The following is a 25,930-nucleotide window of genomic DNA, read 5'->3' on the forward strand; positions in this document are numbered from 1 at the left end:
ACTATCTATTCCGATATAGGTTCAGCTGTCCTCCAATCCCATATCGAGCACATGGATAGACAGGCTCTGAAATGAATTCTTTAGCTACTTCTAGTCGAAGGGAGAGTTTAAAGATGCAATACTTTGAGCAAGCATGTTCCGACCACTTTCGAGCCTCAAGGGTCAGCCAGCAACACCGCTATTTCCTGAATCACTGTTGGGAGTTACCCTTCGTGGTGAGGTCGAGCAATGGATGGTTTTCGTGGGATCACGTCGCTACAGCACGATGACGAGGCTCGGCTCGCGCTACCGCACGCAACAACAACACCCCGCTCGCAACGAGACTTGGTACTTGGCAACGACTTCTTCGACCTTCCCGATGTAGTCAATCAAAGTTCAACCCGCCCACTTCGAAGGTACCCCAAGCCATCGCCAAGGATGCGTAGCATGAAGATACCCGGTTGTACTCGGAATAAAACTGATAACAAGGCTGGCGAACATGGAGTCAAGCTTGGAGGCCATTGGCGTCGATAGTGCGGTTGGTGTCGGTACATAAACCTCGATGGTCTACGATAGTTCCAAGCTTCAAGGTTGACAAGCTTGCGATGCGTCCTACCATTTCTTCCGCAGCCGCCGTGCTGCTGGTATCTGCCGCACCTATTTTGGCTCAATTTCCTGCGGAACCAGTTGGCCTCAAGGTGCTAGAATCGCGCTTTGGAGATGGCGTAAAGATTACCTACAAAGAGGTTTGTACATCTCCGAAAATGACAGTTCTGCCAATCTAATGATCAAATCAAGAATTCGCTCTGCGAAACTACGCCTGGTGTGAAGTCTTTCTCTGGTCACGTCTACTTGCCTCCGGGAACTGCAGACCTGGGACAAGGGCAGGATTATCCAATCAACAGCTTCTTCTGGTTCTTTGAAGCTCGTGAGGATCCTGCAAATGCGCCACTGACGATTTGGCTGAATGGAGGCCCCGGGTCTTCATCCATGTACGGCATCCTGGAAGAGAATGGACCATGCTATGCGAACCCAGACTCGAACTCCACGCGGCCGGCAGAGTGGAGCTGGAACAGGGCTTCGAACATGCTCTATTTCGACCAACCAGTTCAGGTTGGCTTTTCTTATGACACTTTGCAAAACATCACTCGTGACCTCGTTACCGGAGAGGTCACACTTCTCAACGAGACTACACCCGTGCCTGAACAGAACACCACTTTGCTCACTGGAACTTTCCCTAGTCGCGAGGCAAACAACACCGCTTTTGGTAGTGTCAACGGTGCCGTCGCAGCATGGGAATTTGCGCAAGCCTGGTTCCAAGAATTTCCCCACTACTTGCCAAACGACACTCGCATCAGTCTCGCAGCTCAATCATATGGCGGACGCTACGGTCCCGCCATGATGTCTTTCTGGGAAGAGCAGAACCAGCGCATCGAGAATGGTACCCTTGGCGAAGAAGGCTACATCATGCATCTTGACACCCTACTTCTCATCTCAGGATGCGTCGACCGCTACGTTCAGTACCCCTACTACCCCGAGCAAGCTTTTCGTGGGAACGGATACGGGTTTGAAGCTGTCAACGAAACAACATACAACGCCATGGTCGAATCAGTCCCAGAGTGTCTCGAGCGCATTCAGAACTGTCGTGACGCTGCGGCGCAAGATGACCCCGAGAACCTTGGTATCGATGCAGGTGTCAACGAGATTTGCGAAGACGCTGAAACTTATTGTCGCGCCAACATCGTCACCCCATACAACCAGTACGCAGGCCGCGATTACTACGACATCTCCACCCCGTCACCGCCTCCATTTCCCCCTCCATTCCACGAAGGTTACTTGAATCGCGAATGGGTACAAGCTGAGCTCGGCGTGCCACTGAACTGGACCGGCAGCTCACCGCAAGCCTCCGCTGCATACCGCGACATTGGCGACTACCCTCGCGACAACTGGCTCGACGACCTCGGTTTCCTGCTCGACAACGGTATCAAAGTCTCGCTCGTCTACGGAGACTTGGACTTTGCTTGTCCCTGGGGTGGCGGTGACGCTGTCGCCAAGGCAATCAACTGGACTGGATCTGCGGGCTACGCGTCAGCGCAATATGCTGAGATCCAGACCAACGACTCCTATGTTGGGGGTCTGGTGCGTCAGTACGGTAACCTCAGTTATATCCGCACGTACCAAGCTGGTCACGCGATTCCTGCATACCAGCCAGAAACCGCGTTCAAGATCTTCTCGCGTGCGCTGTTCAATCTTGATATTGCAACTGGAACTGAGTCAACTGCTGGAACGCAAGAGAGCAGCACGTACATGAGCACCGGCCGTCCGGATCCTAATGTGCAGTTTGACGCCTTCACTAGCGAGAGACTGACGTACTGCTACACCTGGGATTTGAGTTCTTGTACTGAAGAGACGGTCGACGCGGTTCTGGATGGTTCGGCAGAGATTTGCCAGTACCTGGTTGTCGACGCGAATACTACGCAGCTTTTCCCAGAGGTTATTGCGCAATGTCGTGCGGGCAGTGGTGGGAATGCTACGGGACCGGGTGGACATAGTAACAGTACGTTGCCAGAATTTGAAGGCGGTGCTGCGAGGGTGGGAGGACGTGCGTGGACGTTCTGGTCCGCATTGGTCATGTCGCTCGTCGTGAGCTCGACACTCTAGTCTGATAAGGTGGACCATGAACATAGATGCTAGATATACAGCTTGCGTTCACAACCGTGACAGAATACCAAAACCGCATCCCGAAGCATACATTACATCTTGATTCATAATTGTATCCCCTGCTATCTACTCTTTATTACTGATCCTAAGCATCATACTGATTCTTAGCATCAATGTTCGCACCGAATTTCTTAGCCTGTTCCCGTGCTACCTTGTCTCCAAGGCTGAGTTCACCACCTTCACTTCCCTTACCTCCATTTCCACTTTCACTCTCTCCACCCTTCTTCCCAGTCGCACTACCCTTACCACCGTCTTTGCTCTTATCACCGTGCTCCAAACTAGTCGCGCCGTGCAATTCCTCCACGTCAGCATGCCCCCCATGTTTCTTCACAATCTCATCCCCAGCTCCTTTGCTCTTCTCCGTCGCGTCAGCCACCCTTTGCGCACGCGCATCCATCTCCTGCCCTTTACTGCTAGCAGTCGACATGTTAACCTCGTCTTTATCCAGCTTTGTGAACTTTTGGTCAAGGTGAGAGCGCTCGGGGGAGGTAGCTGAGTGGTGCGGTTGGTCCCGCTTCTTGGAGCTCTTGGACGAGGTGTCGGTCTTCAGGTGGTCTGGGATGGGTTCTTCGTCCTCTTCTTCGGTGGGGTCTTTCTTGGGCTCGTTGACGCCGAATTGCTCCGCGTCGTCGGCGATGGGTGCTGCGGCACCACCGGCGCCCATGCCGGGAAGGGCTAGAATAGGTTAGTACTTTTGGTTCGACCTTATATGCCTGTGTGGTTTTCGTACCGTCTCCTGCTTCCTGCTCGGGCATAGGTGCTACATGCTTGGTATGTTGAAGCGTTTTCTGTTGGTCACATGTAAGCAGGAGTACTTATGTTTCCAGTACACCGAAACACATACATCGCCTGAAGCACCATGAAGTAGCTCGTGACCCTCAATGGGGCCATTGTCGCCAGATCCATCTCCGTTGCGAGGCATAATGTTTGATTTGTGAGTTGACGAAAAGTTACGTGTATGGTTCCGAAGTATAGAAAGCTGGGTAGCAAGAATGTTCAACCACCACCATGATTACACGCGACCTTGATATACTGCCTGCACTAGCTTTCAGGTACCTTGGAAGTTGGCACATTCCCCAAGTTCTACGTCTTTGGTTCAAAGACGTCATAGCTTTTGTTTATTGTAAGTGCTGGCAGTAATCGGCCACTAGGCGGTGTCGGAGATCGTCCGGCATGCATACAGTGGGCTTGCTTCTTTTCGTGTCTGACTAGCTTCTCAGGCACAGCACTAGATTGGAAGGTAATTACCAGTTCCCCAGGTTTTGTGTAGTCATCGCTCGGGGTTCAAGATCGACTTTTAGTTTTGGGGTGTGAAGCCTTTGTATGGAATGTACATTACAATATTAGCTGAGGGTATAATACAAATTGTTAGTGTCGCACACTCATTATAATCATCATCATCATCATTCCCCATTGTACAAAAAACAAATGAAAAGCTCAATACACAACCTTGTGGTCCCAGAGAGGCGCCTGCCTCACACTATTGTCATCCCACTCAACCTTACCCTTCTCATTCATTACCGCACCCTCATCCGTAACTTCAACACCGTAGCTTCCCAGACTTTCAGTCAGCTCAGAAACCTGGTTCTTGCTAATGCCAGCCTGATCTCTGGCTAGCCAGATGACTTCTTCGCGTTGAGCCAGGGCAGGGTGGAGGTAAGCCTCAAGAACGTCTTGTTTCGTGTATGCCGGGACAGGGTGGCGGAAGCGCGTAGTTAGGGAAGAAGAGATTTCGCTCGCGGAAGCAGTGTGAGGGGAGAATATCTTTTTGAGCATGGATCGTTGCTGTGGTGCGCCGGAGGGAGGTGCCATGCCAACGGCTTCGGCGCCGACGTGTTGGCGGCCTTCGTCGCTGAAGGTGGATACAAGCGCCGATTCAGATTGTCTGCTGTCATTGCGTCCGACGTTGCTGTATCCAGGATGCATGCCATTGCCCTCTGAGTTACTTCCGGCTTCGGCATCATTTCGCTGGCTAGGATGGTAGGAGTCGTCGAGCAGATTCATCTTCTTGATCTTGCGCTTCATAATAATGTGAAAGATGATGGTCGCTACGATCAACACGACCTGAAGCACAGTAGGACCAGCAGAAACGACGCTGTTGCCGATTCCGATTCCGAAAAGACCTAAAAGACAGAGCTCTCCAAGATAGACACCAACCATAAGTTGCTCAAGTGCGCGAGCGTAGAAACCACCCTTGGTGTCGATATGGGTGTCGTGAACGTAGATCATGTTGTAGCGATACGCAAGGTAGATGCACCCGATTCCAATTGTCGCAAAACCCAAAACGAGCGGCGCGATACACGCGTACGATAGGGCGATGACACCCAAGTTAGTCCATTTAGGATATTCCGCTCCCCACGATGGCTCAGTAAAAGATACGTAGCGCATGTACTTCTTTCTTGGAGTCTTTGCAAACTTGCTCAGGATGAGCACGCCCACCAAGCCCATCAGATTGAAGAGATACCGCGAAGCGTTGGCGAGTCCATAGAGGATGAAGTAAGAGATGTAGAAATTGGAAGCTTTGGGAAGATTCTTTGACAGCAGAGTGATGGCCGATGACGGGTTGCTGACGATCTGGCTAGCCACTGCTGAGGCGCTGGAGGTAAAGGTCGTGATGAGGAAAACTTGGATGACTTGGAAAGCAAAGTACCATGTCTGGCACTGCTGTTCGACTTCCGAGACCGTAACGGCGCCTGCAAGCTTTGCGAAAACTATAAGGGTCAGCAAGAAGTTTGGATAATTTCGAGACTGTTAGCTTACAGCGACAAATGACCGGTACCAATGCCATGAGCACAGCAAGTAGAACAGTTGGCAGAAGTCCAGTGACCACACCAAGGATAACAGGCGGAATAGAATCGATCCAGGCTAAGAATGGCACATTGGCTGTGAGATAGTTGACGTTGCTGATGATACCAACAAGTGCCACAGGAATGGCCCAGAATATGATGAGGGCTGAGATAGCGATGGTTGCAAGGAAATGTCGGATCATTCTGTTTTTGGACCCCATGTTGAGGTTCTTCCAGATGACTTCGTCCGGCAAGACACCCATCTGTCGAGAGGAGAAACTGGTCGGCCTGCGGTGCTGGTTGTCATTGAAGGCAGCTTCGGCAGCTGCCATGGTGTTGAACTCGATGAAAATGGCGCTGGCTAGTTCCTCCTTGCCAGCGAGGTGGGACTGCTGTGCTGTCTGGATCTTGGGCAGCAGTTCCTTGATCTGGTTGCGGTAGTAGCCGATAGAGTCGACCTTATGCCCAATCAAAGGCTTCAAGCGGTGTGTGGGTCGCAATGCTTTGTCGGTTTCATTCTTCTCGTTGCTCTTTTTCTGCTGTTGTTTGGTAACGGCTGCCATGTACTTAATCTCACTGGCCTCTAGTTTGGGTACCGTTTTCTCGAGCTCCTCAACATCATCTTCTAGGTCCTTCACATCTGGGACTAGCCAAATCTGTGCCACCTCCGGAAACATGGTGTGAAGACGCTCAAGCGAAAGGTCTTTCTCTGGCACATCGGTGAACAAGACTGTTCGCTGCGAGATTCGACTCGCATTCCAAGTGGACAAGAGGTAGGCCTTTCGAACCTTGGCAAGATACAACATCTCTCTGCCGATAAGAAACAAGACCCAGCCGAAGAAAACCCAGGCCACAAGCGCATGGGCAAAGTATCGCACGTCATTTTCGATGTTGGAGAAGCTGAGGATGTCCAAGCCCGACTCTCCACCGCCACCAGTCGCGTTTACAGGAAAGAGTATTGGCCACGTGATGATGGCACCGACAAATGCCATCAGTGTGAGTACTTTCAGGAAGCGCATGTAGAGGTAGGCATCGAGAGAGTGGTGGTTGAGGACGTATTCGTCACTGAGATGCATAAATTTCGAAGTCCATCCGAAGAAACTCGAGCCTGCTGATGGCGTCTTTTCCCTATGCTGATATCAGTATTGGTCAGGTAATGGTGTCATTGAAGTACATACTCTTCGAACAGCGCATCGTGATATGTTCGCGGCGCATACAACCGCTTCTGCTTCGCACGTAGCACAAAGAAAGCTCCTACGAGAACAGCTGCGACTACGAAACATGGAACCAGCGTCGATACCATAGCAGACAGCGAAGAGCTGCTGGTACGATGGCTTCCCTGCTGTTGAGACATGGCGGGCGATGTCGATCGTGTAGGGGACGTCGCGATGCGAGAATGCAGTTCGTAAAACATCCCCCGAGCAGATCATCCTGCCTTCATGTATTGATTGTAATTGCCAATGGCGCTTGCATCATAGCACCCAAACTTTGGCGTTCTTCCCGTAAACATTCAGTGTCATAGTACATGGTCGGCACATGCGTTCCGACTAGTCGCATGGCCGATCAAATGAGATGAACCAGGGGCAGGTCGCGCGAAATCGGAGGCTGGAACGCAGGACGGTCAGAGGTTAGACAACGATCTAGCGTACCGGTTACGTCGATCCAAGACTGTAGCGCATGGTTCGTGAAGCTTGCGGGGATGAAGCTCGAACATGGACGCGGGGACCATCGCTGGTGTCGTCATTGTTATGCTGCGAAACTCGAATAATCTCTGCATAAAACAAGGCAGTGTATTCAACAAGAGGTGCTGGGCATTGGGTCCGCTACATCTAGCCTGCCGTTTTGCCGTATGGATTTATCCTAGAGCAATTTCGAAGGCATCTCGTCTGTCATTGTTCGAGGCAGACGTTTGTTGAGTGAAAGTCATGGGGCGGGACCTCACAGTCAAAATTTGCCCGAAGTGTTATGGCGCAGTCACTTAGCCACAATTAAGCATGCGCCACCGTGGAGTAGGTGGGTCGGAGTCTCCTTGCGATTCGTGCACGTCCTTAGCCCTTTCTCCTTTATATTCTTACACAACCATAAATCCTATCTATGAATCTTTGACGTTACCTGAGCATATTTCGCAGTGTTGAAACTAAGCGCAGGCACCTAGGAATTCTTCCCACAAACCTTCCTATCAGACATCTGCAAATGATGCGAGAACGTCCTCCGGCCTACCCTAAACCGGCGCGGCCCGCCTATGAGCACCGAGAACGCTGTTGCCAGCGGTGTCGTTTGTAGGCCTGTGAACAGTTGTTCAGCATCTCTAATTACTAGCATTCGCCCTGGTCTCACAAATCCTAGTATTGACTTCTATCTTGGATATACTACACGACGTCAATGACCGAGGCCTGCAAAGAAAGAACACTAGAGTCGCTTGCAATTGGCCACCAAGTACGTCAACGACAAGTGGACTCCTCCGTGGAGCTCGAGAAATTTCCACAGCCTGCGCCTTTCCCAAGTGGTCCTATAACATATCTACACAGAAGCGTTGGAAGGCAACGATACTCCAGAAACAGCAGCAGAAAACGGCCTCCTTATCTACATCAAGTACAGAAAATGAGTCGCTCCTCGCGATCGCTCCCAAGACCAGCCCAAGACATACCAAGATCTTCCCCGCAAGCTTACCCCAGATTCGCACACAACGTTACACATTGTGGCAATCATTACCACATTTGTTCAATTCTCTTTCGTGGATTTAAGAGGTTGTGGGTCTACGGAAAACATTTCGCTGCTGGAGGTCTCATGGCTTACTTGGCATCAGCGTGCTGCTGCTGTCACACGTCGACTATGGGTTGGCGGTGGCTTGAAGCATGAACTACAATGCTTGGAATATGCGACGTAGCTTTCGAAAGAGGCAGCGGTACATGCGCACGGAACGTATGACCTGCATGCTAACATTCGAAGGCTGGATGCTCTCTGGAGTCTATAATTGCACGACGTGCCGTCTCCTGGTGTGATTGATGGTACTAGACGAGACTGAACTTCCACTCGACTCCCTCTTGACTTGTCACTTGTCGTCCAATTACCATGACCATCATGACTCATACCACCACCAAAGATGGGTCCGCCGACCACATCGAGCACCTCGAAAAGGGTCTCGCCACACCATCAACCTCATCCAACACCATTGACCTAAAGCTCGCAGCCAAGCTGCGCCATCGAGTCGACTGGCGTCTAATCCCAGCCCTAGGCGCCATGTATGGTATCAGTCTCATGGATCGCAAGAACGTAAGCAACGCTGCGATAGCTGGCATGCTTTCCGATCTGCGCATGAGCCGTGGATACGGATACAACCTTGTCAACCTGTGCTTCTTCATCACATACGTCCTATGCCAGCCGTTCATGATCATCGTATGCCGCAAAGTCGGGCCGCGGCTGTTCTTGCCTGGTATCTGCGTTGCGTGGGGCGCGGTCATTGTTGGGTTTGGATTCACGAACAACTGGCAGAGTCTAATTCCATTGAGGTTGGTGCTGGGGTTGCTTGAGAGTGGATATTTTCCTGGTTGTCTCTATCTTTTATCATGCTGGTACACGAAGTGTGAGTCTCCATGATGCGGCTTGGTCCAAGTGTCTTGCCTGCAAAGCGCTGATCAAAGGTAGTTGAGGTCGCGAAGCGCTACAGCGTTTTCTACTTCGTCGGTAGTATTGCATCGGCAATGAGCGGCATTCTTGCATATGGGCTACAGCAGATGGAAGGTGTCCAGGGAATCCGTGGATGGCGGTGGTCAGTCCTAGCGCACATCAGCATCGTTTGACACGTCACTGACAGCTCTGCAGGATCTTCATCATGGAAGGTGTGATTACAATCGGCGTCGCGCTATTCGCCATCACATTCATTGTGAAATTTCCAGACGAAGAAAAGGCCAAACCGTCCTGGGGCTTTCTCAAGCCCCACGAGCTTGACGTAGTGATCGATCGGCTCAATGCCGATAGAAACGATGCGACGGCAGAGAAATTCTCCTGGAAAAAGTTCCTGGAGCCAGCAAAGGACTGGTACATCTACGCGTTCGCACTCATCCTGCTCTTCGTCACAACCATCGCGTACGGTTTCGCCTTCTTCTTGCCCATCATTTTGTCCACCAAGCTCAAGTTCAGCATAGCGATGAGTCAATGTCTCGGTGCACCTCCGTACGCTGCGAGTGGCTTCTTGATGTACGGTGCAGCGTGGTTCAGCGACAAGTACAAGACGCGTGGTCCCGTGCTGGTGGTCTTGTGCTTGGTTTCGCTCATCGGATTGCCTATCATGGGCTTCGCGTCAAACCCTTGGGCGCAATACGTTGGTGTATTCATTACTGTATCGGGCACCAACTCTGCAATTCCAAGCGTCATGGCTTACCAGGCGAACAACATCCGTGGGCAGTGGCGACGCGCATTCTGCTCGGCTTCGTTGACAGGTATTGGGGGAATTGGCGGCATCGCAGGTGCTCTCATTTTCAGGACGGAAGATGCGCCGTCCTACGTACCGGGGTTTGCTGCGTGTATGGCGTGCAATGTTTTGGTCATTCTGCTGGTTGGAGTCTTGACTTTGTGGTTCAGGAGCGAGAACGCAAAGGCTGATCGAGGGGAGAAAGTGTTGTTGGAGGACCCTAATTTCCGCTTCACTATCTAGAGCAGTCGAGAAGAAGTGGTTTTCGGCAACCACATCTCCGGCACCGGCCTAATATTGGAAGCGTTCGCTTCATTTCGAGCTAGCGAATGATGACTGAGACCCACGTCTACACCAGAATGACATCTTCTCTTTCGATTGTTGAGAACGCCCCCGAATGCTCGTCATCCAGCTGAAAAGTGCCAACGCGTTCGTACGTGCCAGCGGTAGTGCCTAGTCGCAACACAAGACCGCAGCGCGTGTTCGGAGTTGAGGATGTACTCTCATGTACCTTGACTTGCATAGCATATAGGTGGTCGCTTGCCTCTTCAGAACCCATGAGCCCGATTTGATCATAAGTCATGAAGCCTAGGGATTCACCTGCATCTTCCCAAGCAATGTGATAGGTTCCCATCGTCCTGCCCGCCGTATTGTTTTCGGTGTACCGCTTCTGGCGTACGATCTGCGCAATGCCAGCTCGGAGTGTCAGAAAAGCGAGCCTGATACTCCCATACTCATTCAAAGTGTCCAACTCGACGTCGTGCCCAATGTATTCAATCGTGCTATCCTCCGGACGAATATCAGGCCAGCGTCCACCGCGAGAATAAGGAATGGTTGCGCCGTCCCAACGGGCCCACGACCAGCTCGGGGCTCTATAAACACCAGGGTCCGCGGGGTCTGTCATGGCTTCAGGACGCTCGGGTGCCCATAAGAGTGAATCGGCCAGGGCACCCAGCCACAACCCTGCGATGTATTGATCTTCTTCGTAGGTGACTTGTGTCAATAGGGTATGATTGAGTTCTTTTACAAGACCTGAGATTGCCGGGAACTTGTCGGAGGCGAAAGTAAGCTTTCGCCGACTGTAATCGGCTAGAATCTGGAACCACCAGAAATACACGGCTGACCTTGTTGCCAGAGTGTGATCCCATGAATCTGATTCCGAATCGCTGCCCTCAGAGGTTGACAAACGCTCACTGATCTCCGATCCAGATCTTGCAAGGGGGGAAGCTGCATCTTCGACGTCCTCGTCAGAGGATTTCTCCGAGGAGCTATCTGCGCCATATGTTCGAGTGAGCGAAACCGGTAGTCGCATGATTCTATAGCCACACTCAGATGCAAAACCTCTTCGGCACTCCCAGAATATTTGGTTTGCACTGAAATGAATGATTCTCCTCGCTAGATGTCGTTCTTGCAAGGTCCATGCGCGTTCATTCCAAGTCGATCCGTCGACATCTGTCTCCATGTGTTGGGTGTCGCGCCCTTCCATGTACCGCGCGACGATGGATTCGGTCACTACAGTGTCGGGGGACCCAACGGCCAACTGTCTATCTGGATAGCACGGTAGCGGGATCGTGAAAGTTTTATCCGCAAGCATGTAGTCGAGGAAGCCATCCTCGCTTGTAGAGGCTGAAGTTGCTGCGAGGGTCACGAACGCGGATCTGTACACCTTATCCATCTGCGCCCCTTCCTTGGCCCAATCTAAACTAGAATCTTGCAAAATGCACCTAACATAGAGGTGTGAGATCAGTGACAATCCCAGATACCGTGGGTGCAGTTGACATGACTCACAAACTGTCTATCCAGATATACCTCAATCCCAGCGCGCGGGTGACAAATATGGCGTGCTGAAAGTTCAGTGGCATGCTAATCGCTGTTAGTGGTAGCTTGCCATGGTACACGTAGTAAGCTTACCTCTCCAATGGAATACCGAGCATATGCGACTGTATATTAGTCGACAGCGTTTTCAGCATCCGAACACCAGGCCCAGGCTTGCCCCAGCAATGAGAAAGCGCAACATATCGAGAAGCAGGCTTGGAGGTGACCACCAGTCTCGGATCAGCCGTTTCATCTACTGCACCAACGTCGATGACCCGCGTCGGCCAAAAGTCCTCGTTTCCAGGCTCACATTGCCAATGAACCCCAGCGCACTTCGAAATCATCTGCTGGAGTCGCTCGATACACGCTGAAGAGTAACGGTCTGTCGAAGGAGGTAGTCGTCTAACTCTCATATGGGTGCTCGCGAACGAGCCTGCATGAGCAAAGACCTCGAAGTGGAGAGTGTGTGGTGGCGTCACTGGACAGGATACTTGCACCTCCAGCAATACGATACCCTCCTGCTCCGGGCTGAGCTCTGACTCCCAGAACGATTCGTGGAGCCACGTCGCGGGCCCAATCGTGACATCGCGAACGTCTTTTGGCCATTCAAGTGCTGATATGCGCTTCTTCAGCTCAGTGCAAAAAGGGCAGCCTTTGTTGGCTTCTTCATGTAAAACTGGCAGATCTGGTAATGTGTCTGACCGAACGTAGTCGACCACAGCTGTAGAGTACTCTTCTTCGACATTGAATATCTCGGGTAGAAAGATGCGGCGGCAAATCTGGCATAGGGGAGCGTCGGACGACATCCTCGCTTCCTCTCATGTTTGAGTGATGAAGTACGGTAACGAGCACGATGAGGCAGCGCAGCTGCCACCTACGGATAAGATCACGAGGTGATGCAGGCCCTCGCTTACCTACGGTCACAAACAGCTTAGGACAAGTAGCTCTTAGCTCTTAGCAGGTTAAGGCGAGCTACGAATGTTTTCTCAACGAACTCCTAGAGGTAAATCCGATGTTCGAGCGATGTGGTGCAGTTTCCATCCATCTCCAACCTTATGGATGGTGGGGCAAGGGGCATCGACATTTTGACTGGGGTGTTCATTGGTCCTCGAGCAGCATTTCCAATGGTGCAGACTCTAGCACTAAGGGGAAAGTCGGAAGTAAGATTCAGAACACTAACCCTCCTTGCCCCAACCACGCACTACAACGTCGTAATAAAAAAATAAGAAAAGGTAGACAGATACAACACAAGGCTGCGAGTACTTCTAAAATTTTAGATTTAAGAAATTCGTACGTTGTTGAGGTGTGATAAGGGCTACCCACCATCAGCTTATTTCCAACTTTCCCCTTGGTGCTAGAGGCAGAGTATGCTAGATAACCCAATAGGCTCAGATTTGCTGTTCTGCAGGAGTGATCTCACTCAATAGCGTAGCATAAACTTCCACGATTAATGACATTACACTCGCTATAATACAAGCCTCTATCACCCCGCTACACACTCAGCTCATAAGCAACCTCGTGACAGCGCCGACATTCAACGTCCTCAAATCACTATAATGCTGCCCAGTACCCAGAAACACGACCGGAATACCCGTCGCATGCACCATTGACACCAACGTCCCCACCATGTCTCCCACAGTATCGCATTTTGATATGACAAAGCCATCGAGGTTCCTGCCCGCGCCGAAAGAAGCGTTAAAGTTTCTTGCTTGGGCTACTGAATCTGTGCCGACGAGGGCTTCACCCACCATGAGGATTTTGTCTGGATTGGCCAATTTGCCGAATTTCTCCAGCGAAGACATGAGGCGTTGGTCGTTGTGGCGGCGACCGGCAGTGTCGATGAGAACGACGTTGAAGCTGTTCTTTGAAGCAAAGGTAACGGCGTCGGCAGCAATGTTTGCGGCGTCTTTGCCGTAGCCCTTCTCGAAGAGGTCGACTTGTCCGCCTTCTCTTTGTGAGAGCTCTTTTAATCGGTCTACGTGGACGCGTAGCTGTTCGACGGCTCCAGAACGGAAAGTGTCTGCTGCGGCGATCAGGACGCGGTGGTGGTTTTGGAGCAGGAAGAAAGCGATTTTGGACAGGTTTGTTGATTTTCCAACGCCGTTTACTCCGACAATGGAAAGTACGTAGGGGCGGGATGTAGTGGCGTTGGTGTGTTGGATCTCGCGAAGGAGGTCGAGGGAGGATGTTGGGGTAAGCATCTTGGTAAGGGCTTTCTCCATGGAGGCTTTGAGGGTTGTCTCAATTGCTGTTGCAGTAGTCAGTATACATGCTTGGTAATAATTAAATGAGTTGACTGACTAGTGAAGCTTGGAGTCTTCATGCCCACAAGATCCCGCTCGACGCTTTCGCACAATCGTACTGCTGCTTCGAGAGCTACGTTTTTGCGAAGAAGATGCTGTTCCATTTCTTTCAGAGGCTTTGCCAGTGCCTCCTTGGTGAGTGTCTTGCCGCCCACTACGTTCCTGAAGAGTCCACCAATTGCACCCAAACTGGATCCTACGAGTCCACCAGATGCTGCGGGCGCCTCCTTCTCCTTCTTTGCATTCTGCGCTGCGATGATCTCGTCCATTTCTTCGTCGAGATCCTTGAGCACAAACTCGCCCCTGTTCGTCTTGTGGCCCCACGTCTCTGGCCTAATCTCCTCGAGCGCTTCGTTTCCAGAGGCATCGCCTTGAATATCTGACTGCGAATAGTCGAGCACAGAGTCGTCCTGCTCTTCTGCGCCAAATTCACCCCACACTCTGCCTTTTTTCGCTGAGCCCTTGCCCTTCTTCTTTGCTGATGCTTCGTCGCCCGATGATACTGGCGCCGAGCTGAAAGCCGAAGCCTTCTTCTTGTCTCTCCGTGACATCTTGCCCCCGAACGGCCTCGCCTTTCCTGTCAGGAGCTGACTTTGGCCAGGTGTGCTAGGCCGCGAAGTATCTGGCGTAGGCACTGGTGTGGAATCGGCACTCGTATCGTACAAGGACTGCTGTGGTTTCTGTAGCGCGGCTGGTTTGGGTGCAGCTTCGTCGGCGCTGTCGTTGTCGGTGCTCGATTCGGGTGTGGTGAGCTTGATGCTTGGTGCGCCAGAGTCGCTCGCGCCTTCCAGGTCGTGCATCTGGCGGTCGAAGTAGGTGCCGAATTTATCGCAGTTGACCACACTGCTGTGTTCCGTCTTGAGCTGCTCGCCATAGAGGCCGACGAAGAGCGCGCGCACATTGTCAAGCAGTTTATCCACCCAAGTGAGGTGAACCAGGCTTTGGTATACCGCCTGTGGAGAAGTCAGCCACTGTACATATCTATGTTGCAATGCGCCGTGACTCGACTGCCACGCATTGTTGGTCGTGGCACATCAAGACATACCACAAAGATGAGACCGAGGTCCTTTGCCGCCGTCCATTTCAACGTGTATCCCTCCTTCTTGTACGTAGGCTTCGAGCCAGCATCCTCGGACTGGGGTTGTATGCGCTCCTCGATGAAGACATCTCGTATTAAACTGTTGATGACGTTTGCGCCGACCGGGACGTAGGTGCGCGACCACAAGACGACACCCGAAGTGGTCACTATCTCAAAAGTGTCCAACATGGCGAGGGTGAAAGGCGGGGCAAGTGTTGCGAAAGGGAGACGTGGTGGTGCGGCGGGCACATGTGGGCGATGGGCTTATGACGAACGGCCGTGCGCGCCTCTTGCCAGATGGTCGGAATTCGGAGGTGCCAACGACACCGCAGCTCAAGGCAGAAATTCAACAACAACCACGGCGACGTGTTCAATTGCGCATCTCCAAACTGTGTCTCCTTCATCCTGTACTCATTCTTGAAAACCACACTCGCTACACCAACCACTACCGCCACCGCGACGCGCAACCATGCAGCGCCCCAACTACGGCAACCCACCACCGGCGCATTCACCACCCTGTACGTATCGTCATGTCTTCGTTCGCCTCTCCAACGCATCACATATACTGACTCCTGTTAGTACATCACCCAGTTCCACAACACGTTTCCACAGTTCCCCAGCTACGATCACCGCCTCCTCCGCAACCCCCTTCACAACCCCAAAGCGGCTATGGTTACGGACAGCAAGCAGGAGGCATGCCGCCTCAGCAGGGCGGATATGGCGTGCACCCGTCCTTCGGCGGCTTCATCAACGACCCCACTGCCCAATTAGGCTTCCAGATGGGAAAGAGCGCAGTCGATGCCGGACAGCACTACATGGAACAGAACGTATGTACCCGCATGCAATAGCACCCTGCCCACTGATGCATGGGCAAAGTACTGACAGCCCCCCAGCTAGGACGATTCGTCTCCGTATCCGCACTAAAGCACTACTTCAACGTCACAAACTCCTACGTCCTCACCAAACTCCGCATCATCCTAATCCCATGGTGGCACCGCCCCTGGTCGCGCCAACAACGACACGCGCCCGATCCCTCAGCCTCCGCTGCGCTACTATACCAGCCCCCGCGCGAAGATGTGAATTCGCCAGACATGTATATTCCCACCATGGCGCTGGTGACGTACATTCTGCTTTCAACCTTTATTGCAGGTCTGCGCGGCGCTTTCAACCCCGAACTCCTGGGCACAACGGCTACCGTTGCCATCGCCGTGACTTTGCTCGAAATCCTCATCATTCGAACTGGCACCTTCCTTCTCGCTATCAGCAGCTCAAGCCAGCTCCTCGACCTCGTCGCATACAGTGGCTATAAATTCGTACACGTCATTGTATCGCTCCTTCTTACCAACTTGGCTACTTGGATCGGATTTGGTAGCTCGTGGGTCGGCTGGGTCATATTCTTGTATTGCTTCAGCGCAAACTCGTTCTTCTTGCTTAGGAGCTTGCGATATGTGCTGTTGCCCGATATCAGCTCTCAGAATAGCTACGGAACGCCCGCTGCAGCGGGATATACGGATTCAAAGAGCCAGAAGAGCCGGAGGACGCAGTTCTTGTTCGTTTACAGTTATGTGGTGCAGTTTGGGTTTATGATTTGGCTGAGCAAGGTATGAGTGGGGTGTTCAAAAGAGGGATGATATCTATACTGGGAACGGAATCGACAAGGCATGTCGTATTCAGGTTGCGGGTTGGACTTGAGAGCACATGCAAAGCCATGCGCTTGTGCGATAGCCCATGTCAAAGGACTGAGCACGCAGACAGCCTGCGCAAGGAAAAGAGACGCGTATGAGGAACACGATGTAAACGTATTTATCAGCGTTCAGCGTCAGCATTTGCATACTCAATATCAAAAAATCTTGCGAATGGAAACTCAAATGCAATAGGCTACAAGAGATGCCCATGTTGAGAAGTCTACATGCATCTAAATCATGTCGACTGAGACAGGCGAAGAACGCCCAAGATGATCGAAATACTGCTCCTGAAATCCAGTCGTGTGACCATGAACACCATACCTCTTCCATAACGCCATGCCCATACACGCCATTGACCCTCGACTTCAAAACATGTCATCTACCCAACAACAGGAATAATTCTCCCCGCCGCCCTCATCTGGCCCCTCTCCTCCTCAATCTCCTTCTGATAGTCCAACACCAACTCTCCAAACTGCTCAATCTGATCCTGAGCCTTTGGTGCTCCAATCAACACAATGCCCCTGGGCACAACCACATCATTTACCTGGAAGCACCCAAACGTAACCACCTTCTTGATCGCAGGACACGACCGGAAGACACCAGCGACAATCTGCGTATCAACCACGGGACAGAAGGACAAGTTGATCTCGCGGAGATGAGGATATTGTTTGGTGCCGTCAAAGACTTCTGTAAAGGTCGTGTGGGAAATGTGGCGGCAGGAAGATATGTCTAGGAACTCGAGGCGCGAGCCGGAATGTGCCATCAGCGCGCGGAAGCCGTTGGAAGCGAGGCCGATGGGTTCATCCTCTGGGCCGTCAGGGTTGGAGTTGTCCATGTCGCGAGTGGAGTTTACGTCGATGTAGTGGAGGGGCGGGTTATCCCAGCTAGAGAAGAGATTGACGTAGCCAGTGTCGGTGCACTCGTTGTTTTCAGTGAAGCGAAATTTGCTAAGTTGGTGGCACTTGTTGTGGATGGTCTCTAAGACGTCGTCGGTGGGATCTGTTGTGTTGTCGAGGAAGTGCTCTAGGCATAGGGTGCGGAGGTTGGCGCCGACGGAGTTTACCAAGTGGACGAGCTTCTCGCGGGTGATGGGGTCGTAGAAGCGGAGTGTGAGGTGCTTTAGGTGCTTCAAATGAGCTATGGCGTCGATGCTGTCTGGCCCAATCTTCTTGCAACGCTCAATCTTCAGACGCTCAAGGTTCGGACAGAAAGTGGTAAGTGCTTCTACTACCTGGTCGTCGAATGCGGCGTCCAACCACTCCACCTTTAGTGTCTTCAAATCTTGGCCTCGAGCGATGAAGAGTTCAGCCCATTTGTCGTTGGAGACAAGGTTAGCACCCAATAATTGGATCTCTTCAAGCGCCTTCGCCTTTTCGTTCATGTAGTCAATATTGCTGTCCTTGAACTGGCAACAGTTGCGAAGAGACAGACGCTTAACGTATGGGCAAACTGCAAAGATCTGATCGTAATCCTCAGTCTCGAGGTATGCAGCCTCATGAATTGCAACCGACTGCATATCGGGCTGGAGGAACAACTTCATCGTGGTGGAGTTCATCGCACGCTTCTTCGAGAAGATTTCACTGATTCGGTTCATGATGCCCTCTGGCATCTCGCCCAATTCATCAATGTCTTCGGAATGTTTGGCGAGCTTCTCAATGCACAGCTGTTGTAGCGTCTTGGGTCCGCGCACAGTCATACCATCGAGGCGGTTGCTCTCAATCTTCCTTCGGCCCTTGCGCACGACAGGCTTAGCTGCCTTCTTCTCTGCCTTTGCATCTTTCACCATCTCTTTTCCACACGGTGTACAAAGAAGTCCACCTTCTGGACCCGCCTTGCTGTACGGTGTGACGGTAAAACGCTTATTACAAATCTCGCAGTTCTCCAGCTGTCCAGGAAGCGGCTTAGCCTTCTTGTACATATCCATGACGTCCTCAAAGTCAGAATCGTCCTCTGAGCCCTTCTTCTTTTTCTTTGACGCTTTCTCGGCCGCCTTGCCTTTCTTTATCTTCGCTATGGCCTCTTCTTGATTGCGTTTACGTTTGCGGGAACGTTCAGCTGCCATTGCAGAGGACTCTGCTTGCAGGTCTTCTTCGACATCTTCGCCCTCTTCACCAGCATTCGACGGTCCTTCGCCGTTGTCTTCTGCTTCTCCAGCGTCTTGCTCTGCTTGTCGAACACGTTGTTGGTACGAGTCACGGATCTCTGCGGCGGAAATGTTGTTCGCCTGGAATTTTCTGATTAGCAAATATCCCTTCCAAGTACCATCTGACATGAAGTTTGCGCCACCGCTATTGCGCTGACCCAGCGGCCTTCGACCTTGATATCGCAAAGCGCAGATGCTGTATAGCCTGTTCGCAAGGATATGAGTTACTCACCGCCAGAAAGTCTGTCAGCGCAGAATGTGGCCCTCGAATACCTGCACCTCTGCCTGCGCCTCTAGGTCGTCGTCCGGTCCTGTCGCCACTCGTCAGTATTGCGCGCTCGCTCACTTAAATTCCTAAACTTGACTTACATGATTTCTGTATTCTTATCCTGTTAGATTTGCGATTTTCAACAGAGCAAATTGATCGAAAAGTTTGCGGAGGAACAGTTGTGCTGATTGAGTCTGCTTGGGGTGAGTGGGGTGAGACATCGATAGGAAGGCGCGTCGGGGTCCGGGCATCCGCAGTCGCGCAGTCACGTGGTGGCAATTGGTTGCTTGTTCCGGATTAGTCTACCCCTGACAAGTCTCTCACTCTCACCCTCGCAGGTATGGGGCTAATTGTAACGCCATCGATTGAAAATTTGAGCTTTTTGTAACATTATGAAGGCCCCGTCAATCACCATTAGGAAACTCCCCAGCCATATGGTCGCAAGTTATTCCAGTGAAACAAAATAAATCCCCCACGCCTATTCATTCCCAAAGTCCCAAACCTTGCCGAATCCGGCCGCTTGCTTGATTTTATATCCTTCATCTCTAGCTTCCCTGTTCACACAAGGGAATTACTTAACTAGATGATAGTATCGTCATCACTGTCATCGTCATCTTCATCATTCTCCTCTTCATCGTCATCAGAATCCCAAGCACCAAGGTCAGAGCCAGTCTGTCGAGCAATGTCACCCATAGGCATCTATAATACGGTCAGCATGGGTGTTGGCTACGCACCAAGGTTATTCGTGTTCGTAGGATGGGATTCCTTCATATCGCGCTATTGAGACAAACATACCATAGGAGGGCCGCGAGGAGCAGCACGGATCTTAGCCCATCCATTGGGACGAACATCGGAAGTATCGGAGTATTCAGCTACGCTGGAAGCGAAGGAGTGAGCAGAACCGGTGACTGAAGAAGCGGGACGACGGTAAGCATTAGGGTTGAAGCCAGAGCTCGTGCTGGGAGCTGCATTGGACTTGGTGTGCCATGATTTGGTGCGTTGTTCGCTCCAGCCGCCGTCGCTGTTGCCCTTTCCATGACCAGCGGCAGCAGCGTATGTGTACTCGGTCTCAATCAGGCTCTCGTCCGCTGAGCCAGTCATGGACATAGCCTTTTGAAAGTCAGCCGACAATGCGATACCTCTGTCTACCATGTCTTTGTGTTTAGGGCGCCGATCTCCACCATTGACGGTCTGCCATTCATCGTCACCCTTTGGAAGTCAGTACAAAAGCCACCATGTAGCGGCACCTGCCGATGCCGCATATAGGTCATGCGAGAACTCACGTAGTTGGAAGAAGTGTCAGTTGTGGCCGAGGAGAAATACTCAGGATACTGGCCGTTAGAGTGGTCCGCCGGAAGGAAAGCGTTCTCCAAGTTCTCATAGCGGTCTTCGTCGACGGCTTCGTCCGCAAGCTGAGCTTCGATACACTTGAAGCATTTGGCAGTATCGGGCTTTGCACGCTGCGATTTGGCAAACTCTTCCAGGCCTTTAGTTTTACCGCACATGGTGCACTCGACCTCGACCTTCTGCTGCCCAGTGCATGCCTGACAGTTGATAGCCTTGTAAATCTTGGCCGAGTTCTTGATTTTCCAACGCGCATCGGTGAGCTGCTTGGTAGAGTACTTGGCTTGTGGGAGGTTCTTCTGACACCGACCGCATTTGATCTTGATGGGGAGCGGGATGCCCTTGAGCCTGTGAGAGTAGTCAGCAGCGGATCCGTCAAGATGCAAATGTCAGTGAGCAGTTACAACGTCTATGTGACGATAACAATCATCGCCCACTGAGATCGGTTGCACGTACCTGTGGATCTCGTCTTGATTGTAGGCGTGCATATTGCGGCGGCCTCCCATTGTGAGCTACTGGTGTTGTAGACGAGTGAGTTGTGATAAGATTGAAGCTGAGATGATCATAACGAGAGTCTTTGTACAGATGCGAGGACCAGCTTGTGGTGTCTCAATGGAGACTATTAATGTATGTGTTTTGTTTGGGTCAAATATAAGGTGAAGGCAGGCACGAGTGAGAGAAGCTGCAGCCCTCCCAAACACGACATGTGATAATGCGATCTCGGCGGTGAGCTTGTCTCGGTGTATGGAAAGACCTCTCGTTTCGATACCAGTATCTAGCATCTTGTATTCCAATGTCGTCGCAGCGCCTGGTTTTACTGGTAGTCATGACGCACTCAGCCCGGAGAGGCCAGGATCGTCTATGCCGTCCAATCTTGAAGCGGCTCAACATTACTATTATACGAATTGAAGATTACTGGAGGGTTCAAAACATTTTCTCAAAATTGTTAGCAATAAATGCCCATTTTCAGAGAAGTGCCGAGTTCCGCTTGTGTATACCATGAGCGAATTTCATCAACCTTTGTAGCTGTTTGTTATACTTTCACATTGAGAATGTGTTTAGGGCCATCATATGGACGGCAGGTGTGATTATTTTATTTCCATAGCGACTGCTCCTGATTTATATAGCAGGGATTCGCAGAACGTGCCTCCATGACTACATCTAATCATCACCACCGCCGATCGGGCCGCTCACTTGCTTGGCCGACTTCGCAGCGACGATATCGTCAACCCTGAGCAGTAGGCAAGCGCTCTCAACAGCAGTCTTGACACTCTGTTCCTTGACCGCTAGAGGCTCCCATACGTTGTATGACTTCATGTCGACAACCTTTCCTGCATCACCGTCGATACCCCATGTGCTGCCACCGTGCTTGCCGTCTTCGTAACCCTCTGCGTGCTTCGCGCGCAGTTGGGTAAGCACCTTGATCGGGCTGTTTCCTGAGTTCTGAATGAGCGTGCGTGGGATGACCTCCATGGCTTCGGCGACGGCCTTGTATGGCCACTGTGCGACACCCTCAATCAACTTGCCACGCTGGCCCAGACCAACCGCGACGGCCATCTCAGTTGCACCACCACCGGGGCAGAGCTTAGGGTTCCAGATAACGTTCCTGGCAACACCCATGGCGTCGTGTAGATTCCGCTCAATCTCGTTCAGGATGTCTTTTGAGGGTCCACGGAGGAGGATGGTGCATGCCTTCGGGTTCTTGCACTTTGTGAGGAAGGTAAAGTATTCGTCACCGATCTTAGAGATCTCGAAAAGACCACACTCTGTACCAATGTCCGAAGCGGTGGCGGAGAATACGGAGTTTACGATTGTCGCACCTGTCGCACGGGCGATACGGTTGTTGTCGGTCTTACGAACTCGGCGGATGGCGGTGATGTCGGCTTTGACGAGGTAGTGCTGTGCGAGATCTAATTCATGTTAGCATGATTGCAACAAAGCATGACCAGCGTGACTTACCGCTGACGCCCTTCTCGGTAATGACAAGATCGGGCTTGAGAGCGATGATGGCATCGCACATTTGCTTGACTTGCTCCTCTTCGATTTGAAGGATCCTGTTCCAGTCCTCCTCTTTGCTAACCTCAATGTTTGTCTGACTCTCTCCCTTCTTGTATTCTAGTGTGCAGTCCAACAGCAAAACCTTGGGGTTCTCGATTCTCCGCCTCATCTTGGGGTGTGTAATGTCCTTGTTGACCATGACTCCGTCTAGAACTTCGCTGTCCTCGATCTCACCTCCGGGGATCTTCTCGATACGTGCGTAGCGCTTGATGTCGACCTCCTTCTTGCCAGAGCCAATGTCGAGGGAAACGGTCCGCACCGCCTTCAAAGCCAGTCCGCACATGAGTTCCGACCACCGCGTTACGAACTTTGTGCCGATCGAAGAGCTAATGATCTTGTACATCTGCTCGTCGTTGTTGACGTCGACTTCGACCGCGATCTCGCTGATGATTTCGAGAGCATCGGCGAGTGCCTTCTTGAACGCTTGGATAATGACGACGGGGTGGATGTTGCGCTCAAGCTGGGGCAGAGCTTGTGCGAGGATTTCTCCCGCTGTTGATTGTTAATCCATGCCTCTTCTCTCTCCCCCACACTTTGTACGCACCTAATATGATGACGGTGGTTGTGCCATCGCCGACCTCCTCGTCTTGTGTCCTGCTCAACTCAATCATGCTCTTGGCAGCTGGATGTGCGACTTCGATTTCTCGGAGGATAGCGTGGCCGTCGTTGGTGAGGACGATACCGCCCATGGGATCGAGCAGCATCTTCAACATGGCCTTGGGACCGAGGCATGATCTGATAATGTCGGCGACAGTCTTAGCTGCTGTGATGTTGGATAGTTGAGCTTTGCGGCCAAACTGGCGCTCCCCGCCCGGGGTCTGGGTGTCTGTTCATGTGTTAGTGGGCTGCCGCAGCTTCAGATCGGTGGCTAAACATACTCATAACAACCACTGGCGCCTGCATCTTGAAGGAAGGCGTCTCAAAGCACGGTGTACAAGGAAGAGGGGGTCGAAAACAGAGTTGCGTGGGGTATCTTGCGTCTGGTGCCTTGCAGCTCCTCCACTAACTTTTGCTACCAAAAACCGCGTCGCAGCGCCGCCACTATCCCGGCGCGGATTATCTGCGACCGGTCACTAGCCACAGTTGAGCCACTCTCTCCCACCAATGCTGAGTCATGCTCCTCAGCTCGATCGACGGCAACTTCCACCTACACCCTGGTCGTCCCTGCCTTACACAGCGCCTTGGCGCCTGCCGCATGCGGTAGCCAGACCTCGCGTGACGGCCAATACGCGCTAGACTTGCCCTGGAGATCTCTCGCCAGACTATTTTACCCTACATTCTGCCGCCGTTCACCGCGTCGCAGCCAGCCTCTCACGGGACTTGCGCGCAGCTTACAAGACGGCTGTGGTGCCCTGCAAACCTTCCTTCCTTCCTCTCACTTCTTTTTGCGCCAAACTTCCGCACACAGCCTTTCTTCTGTTCTTTAACTTGAACATTCCCACACCTCGATCGGTTTTCTTCATCTTACCACCCCCATCACCACATCCATCACCCATCATCTCCATCGCGCCTCACCATCTCGCCATCATCTTACCCCATCGCTGTCCCTCCTAGTGACTTCATCAGAACGTCGCATGCTCACTGTCTTGTCTTGACCACGACAGATCTTTGTATCCTTCACACACTCTATTGTTACTAAACTACTAAACACACAGCATGGGTCTTAACTACTACGCTTCTGCGCCGACCGTCGTTCTGGCGCCCCAGCAACCGCAGGGCTACTTCTCCCATCACCAGAACGCCGCATCACCAATGGGTAATTTCCGCCCCAAATACCCTACTCCGCCTTCGCTCAACTATTTAGCCGCCGTTTCTAATGCCACCGCTGGTCGCAAACGATCCATCGCCGACGTCGATGAACCAGAGGAGAACCTACCCGCCGGATCAATCGTTACTCAGTCGCCTTCAAAGCCCAAGCCCGAGCCTGTCTATGGCCCAGGGATGACGCTCATCTACCCTGGAGAACCTGGTTACACCATGGCAGCCGAGTCGCAATCGGGCACCTGGTACGAAGAGAAGATCGAGAAAGAAGAGAAGGCTGACGCTGCCCGCCCTATCGCTGTGTCGCGCAAGTCGGTACGGATGAGCCCAACCGCCAACATCGAAGTCCCCTCCCTCAATGACATGGATGCTCAAAAGACCGAAGAGCTCATTGACGACAAAGGCAACACCATCAACACGCTCATCGCATCCCTCGGGGTTGGCTGGAAGAACGTCATGACAAACCCCAACCTACGCGACGCAGCGCGCGCATACTCGCGCGTCATTGAGCGTCATTTCGATTTCACCGACGTCCTTGTTATGCTGGAGAAGGAATCACTCAACGCTTATCTGGTACGCGCGAAACAACACGGCGTACAAGGCTACTGGCTCTTCTCGGACAACCTTCAATGGTGTCAGCTCATCGGCTGGTCGTTGGAACGCACAGTCAGCAACCTCATGTTCGGTTCAACCCCGCGTGTCGAGGGCGAGCGCATCAACGCCCGTCAACTGACGCCATCGGAACCCGCTACTACACCCACCCCTCAACCAGTGGCCGACATTCCTATGGCGACTGCAGACACCGACATGATGGAGATGTGACGCGTCTCACCTCTTCTTTTCTCTTCCTTCCCATTTTCCTTACGGCAACAAAACACAAATCGGTTTTCATTTCGGCTGTATTGATTTACGGTTTTCGATGTGGGTTCTTTCTACGGCGAATCGGCGTTGGTGGTGGGATCGGATCGATCACCGGAAGTGACTCTATTTGACATGTACTATATTATTATGATGCCTACGCCGTGATGCTTGATCAGACATACTCGATCGCGTCTGCTAGCACGTGCCACTAAACTTACCAGGCAATAAACCAATGAAACTATGATCATCAATCATCTACTTTCCTGCACATGCTGACGCTATATGTGATTCCACCGAAAACTGACTACACATTTACTTCTCTCCTGCCCGAAAACTCGAATTACGTTCACTAGCAATTCCGGCGCTATCTGAGAAGCTGACCTACAGTGCTTCTCATTCTTGCTTCGCAAAGTAAACACACCACTATTGCAAGCCCTGCCAGGCACGCAATTTTCCAGACTTCTATTTTCAGTCGGATCTACGCTCGTTTAACACGATCAAACGCGCTTCCGCGGTGATACAACCAGAGCACAGAGAAGCGACTGCTCCGAGCGACTGCCCCAAGCGTCGGCCGGAACGACCGCTCCTCAGCAACGCGAACATGTCGCGCGGACGACGCGGCATCGCGTTTCCCGGACAGCAGCCTCTCCCCAACACGATTCTGACTCGTACGAACGGTGTGAATGATTCAAATTACCTGGCCTCCATCTGTGCGCA

The 25,930-nt window shown here is 52.0% G+C and overlaps 11 protein-coding genes across 11 annotated transcripts; 4 read left to right on the forward strand and 7 right to left on the reverse strand.

Moving 5' to 3' along the window:
* Positions 1-584: 584 nt before the first annotated feature.
* On the forward strand, positions 585-2,640 carry J4E82_009447 (uncharacterized protein; the record flags this gene model as incomplete). Its single annotated transcript, XM_051735671.1, has 2 exons — positions 585-725; positions 778-2,640. The coding sequence occupies 2 exons, from the start codon at positions 585-587 to the stop codon at positions 2,638-2,640; spliced, it is 2,004 nt and encodes a 667-aa protein (XP_051584542.1).
* A 145-nt stretch (positions 2,641-2,785) lies between these two features.
* J4E82_009448 (uncharacterized protein) lies at positions 2,786-3,622 on the reverse strand (the record flags this gene model as incomplete). Its single annotated transcript, XM_051735672.1, has 3 exons — positions 2,786-3,375; positions 3,431-3,488; positions 3,545-3,622. The coding sequence occupies 3 exons, from the start codon at positions 3,620-3,622 to the stop codon at positions 2,786-2,788; spliced, it is 726 nt and encodes a 241-aa protein (XP_051584543.1).
* A 515-nt stretch (positions 3,623-4,137) lies between these two features.
* Positions 4,138-6,840, reverse strand: J4E82_009449 (uncharacterized protein; the record flags this gene model as incomplete). Its single annotated transcript, XM_051735673.1, has 3 exons — positions 4,138-5,411; positions 5,461-6,614; positions 6,665-6,840. The coding sequence occupies 3 exons, from the start codon at positions 6,838-6,840 to the stop codon at positions 4,138-4,140; spliced, it is 2,604 nt and encodes an 867-aa protein (XP_051584544.1).
* Positions 6,841-8,567: 1,727 nt separating this feature from the next.
* Positions 8,568-10,140, forward strand: J4E82_009450 (uncharacterized protein; the record flags this gene model as incomplete). The annotated part of the gene is made up of 3 exons (XM_051735674.1): positions 8,568-9,069; positions 9,193-9,259; positions 9,309-10,140. 3 exons carry the CDS (start codon positions 8,568-8,570, stop codon positions 10,138-10,140), a joined length of 1,401 nt encoding a protein of 466 aa, XP_051584545.1.
* Positions 10,141-10,246: 106 nt separating this feature from the next.
* On the reverse strand, positions 10,247-12,518 carry J4E82_009451 (uncharacterized protein; the record flags this gene model as incomplete). Its single annotated transcript, XM_051735675.1, has 3 exons — positions 10,247-11,621; positions 11,686-11,760; positions 11,809-12,518. 3 exons carry the CDS (start codon positions 12,516-12,518, stop codon positions 10,247-10,249), a joined length of 2,160 nt encoding a protein of 719 aa, XP_051584546.1.
* Positions 12,519-13,211: 693 nt separating this feature from the next.
* On the reverse strand, positions 13,212-15,282 carry J4E82_009452 (uncharacterized protein; the record flags this gene model as incomplete). Its single annotated transcript, XM_051735676.1, has 3 exons — positions 13,212-13,960; positions 14,014-14,968; positions 15,061-15,282. The coding sequence occupies 3 exons, from the start codon at positions 15,280-15,282 to the stop codon at positions 13,212-13,214; spliced, it is 1,926 nt and encodes a 641-aa protein (XP_051584547.1).
* Positions 15,283-15,562: 280 nt separating this feature from the next.
* Positions 15,563-16,700, forward strand: J4E82_009453 (uncharacterized protein; the record flags this gene model as incomplete). The annotated part of the gene is made up of 3 exons (XM_051735677.1): positions 15,563-15,611; positions 15,673-15,920; positions 15,987-16,700. 3 exons carry the CDS (start codon positions 15,563-15,565, stop codon positions 16,698-16,700), a joined length of 1,011 nt encoding a protein of 336 aa, XP_051584548.1.
* Positions 16,701-17,157: 457 nt separating this feature from the next.
* Positions 17,158-19,050, reverse strand: J4E82_009454 (uncharacterized protein; the record flags this gene model as incomplete). The annotated part of the gene is made up of 1 exon (XM_051735678.1): positions 17,158-19,050. The coding sequence occupies one exon, from the start codon at positions 19,048-19,050 to the stop codon at positions 17,158-17,160; it is 1,893 nt and encodes a 630-aa protein (XP_051584549.1).
* A 718-nt stretch (positions 19,051-19,768) lies between these two features.
* Positions 19,769-21,039, reverse strand: J4E82_009455 (uncharacterized protein; the record flags this gene model as incomplete). Its single annotated transcript, XM_051735679.1, has 4 exons — positions 19,769-19,888; positions 19,985-20,398; positions 20,473-20,881; positions 20,990-21,039. The coding sequence occupies 4 exons, from the start codon at positions 21,037-21,039 to the stop codon at positions 19,769-19,771; spliced, it is 993 nt and encodes a 330-aa protein (XP_051584550.1).
* Positions 21,040-21,694: 655 nt separating this feature from the next.
* Positions 21,695-23,494, reverse strand: CCT3 (T-complex protein 1 subunit gamma; the record flags this gene model as incomplete). Its single annotated transcript, XM_051735680.1, has 4 exons — positions 21,695-22,443; positions 22,493-23,083; positions 23,136-23,417; positions 23,470-23,494. The coding sequence occupies 4 exons, from the start codon at positions 23,492-23,494 to the stop codon at positions 21,695-21,697; spliced, it is 1,647 nt and encodes a 548-aa protein (XP_051584551.1).
* A 753-nt stretch (positions 23,495-24,247) lies between these two features.
* On the forward strand, positions 24,248-25,174 carry J4E82_009457 (uncharacterized protein; the record flags this gene model as incomplete). The annotated part of the gene is made up of 1 exon (XM_051735681.1): positions 24,248-25,174. One exon carries the CDS (start codon positions 24,248-24,250, stop codon positions 25,172-25,174), a length of 927 nt encoding a protein of 308 aa, XP_051584552.1.
* Positions 25,175-25,930: the final 756 nt, after the last annotated feature.

The sequence above is a fragment of the Alternaria postmessia genome, assembly GCF_024291825.1.
Source record: "Alternaria postmessia strain BMP 2775 chromosome Unknown scaffold_91, whole genome shotgun sequence".
In the NCBI taxonomy this organism is placed as follows: Eukaryota; Fungi; Ascomycota; class Dothideomycetes; order Pleosporales; family Pleosporaceae; genus Alternaria; species Alternaria postmessia.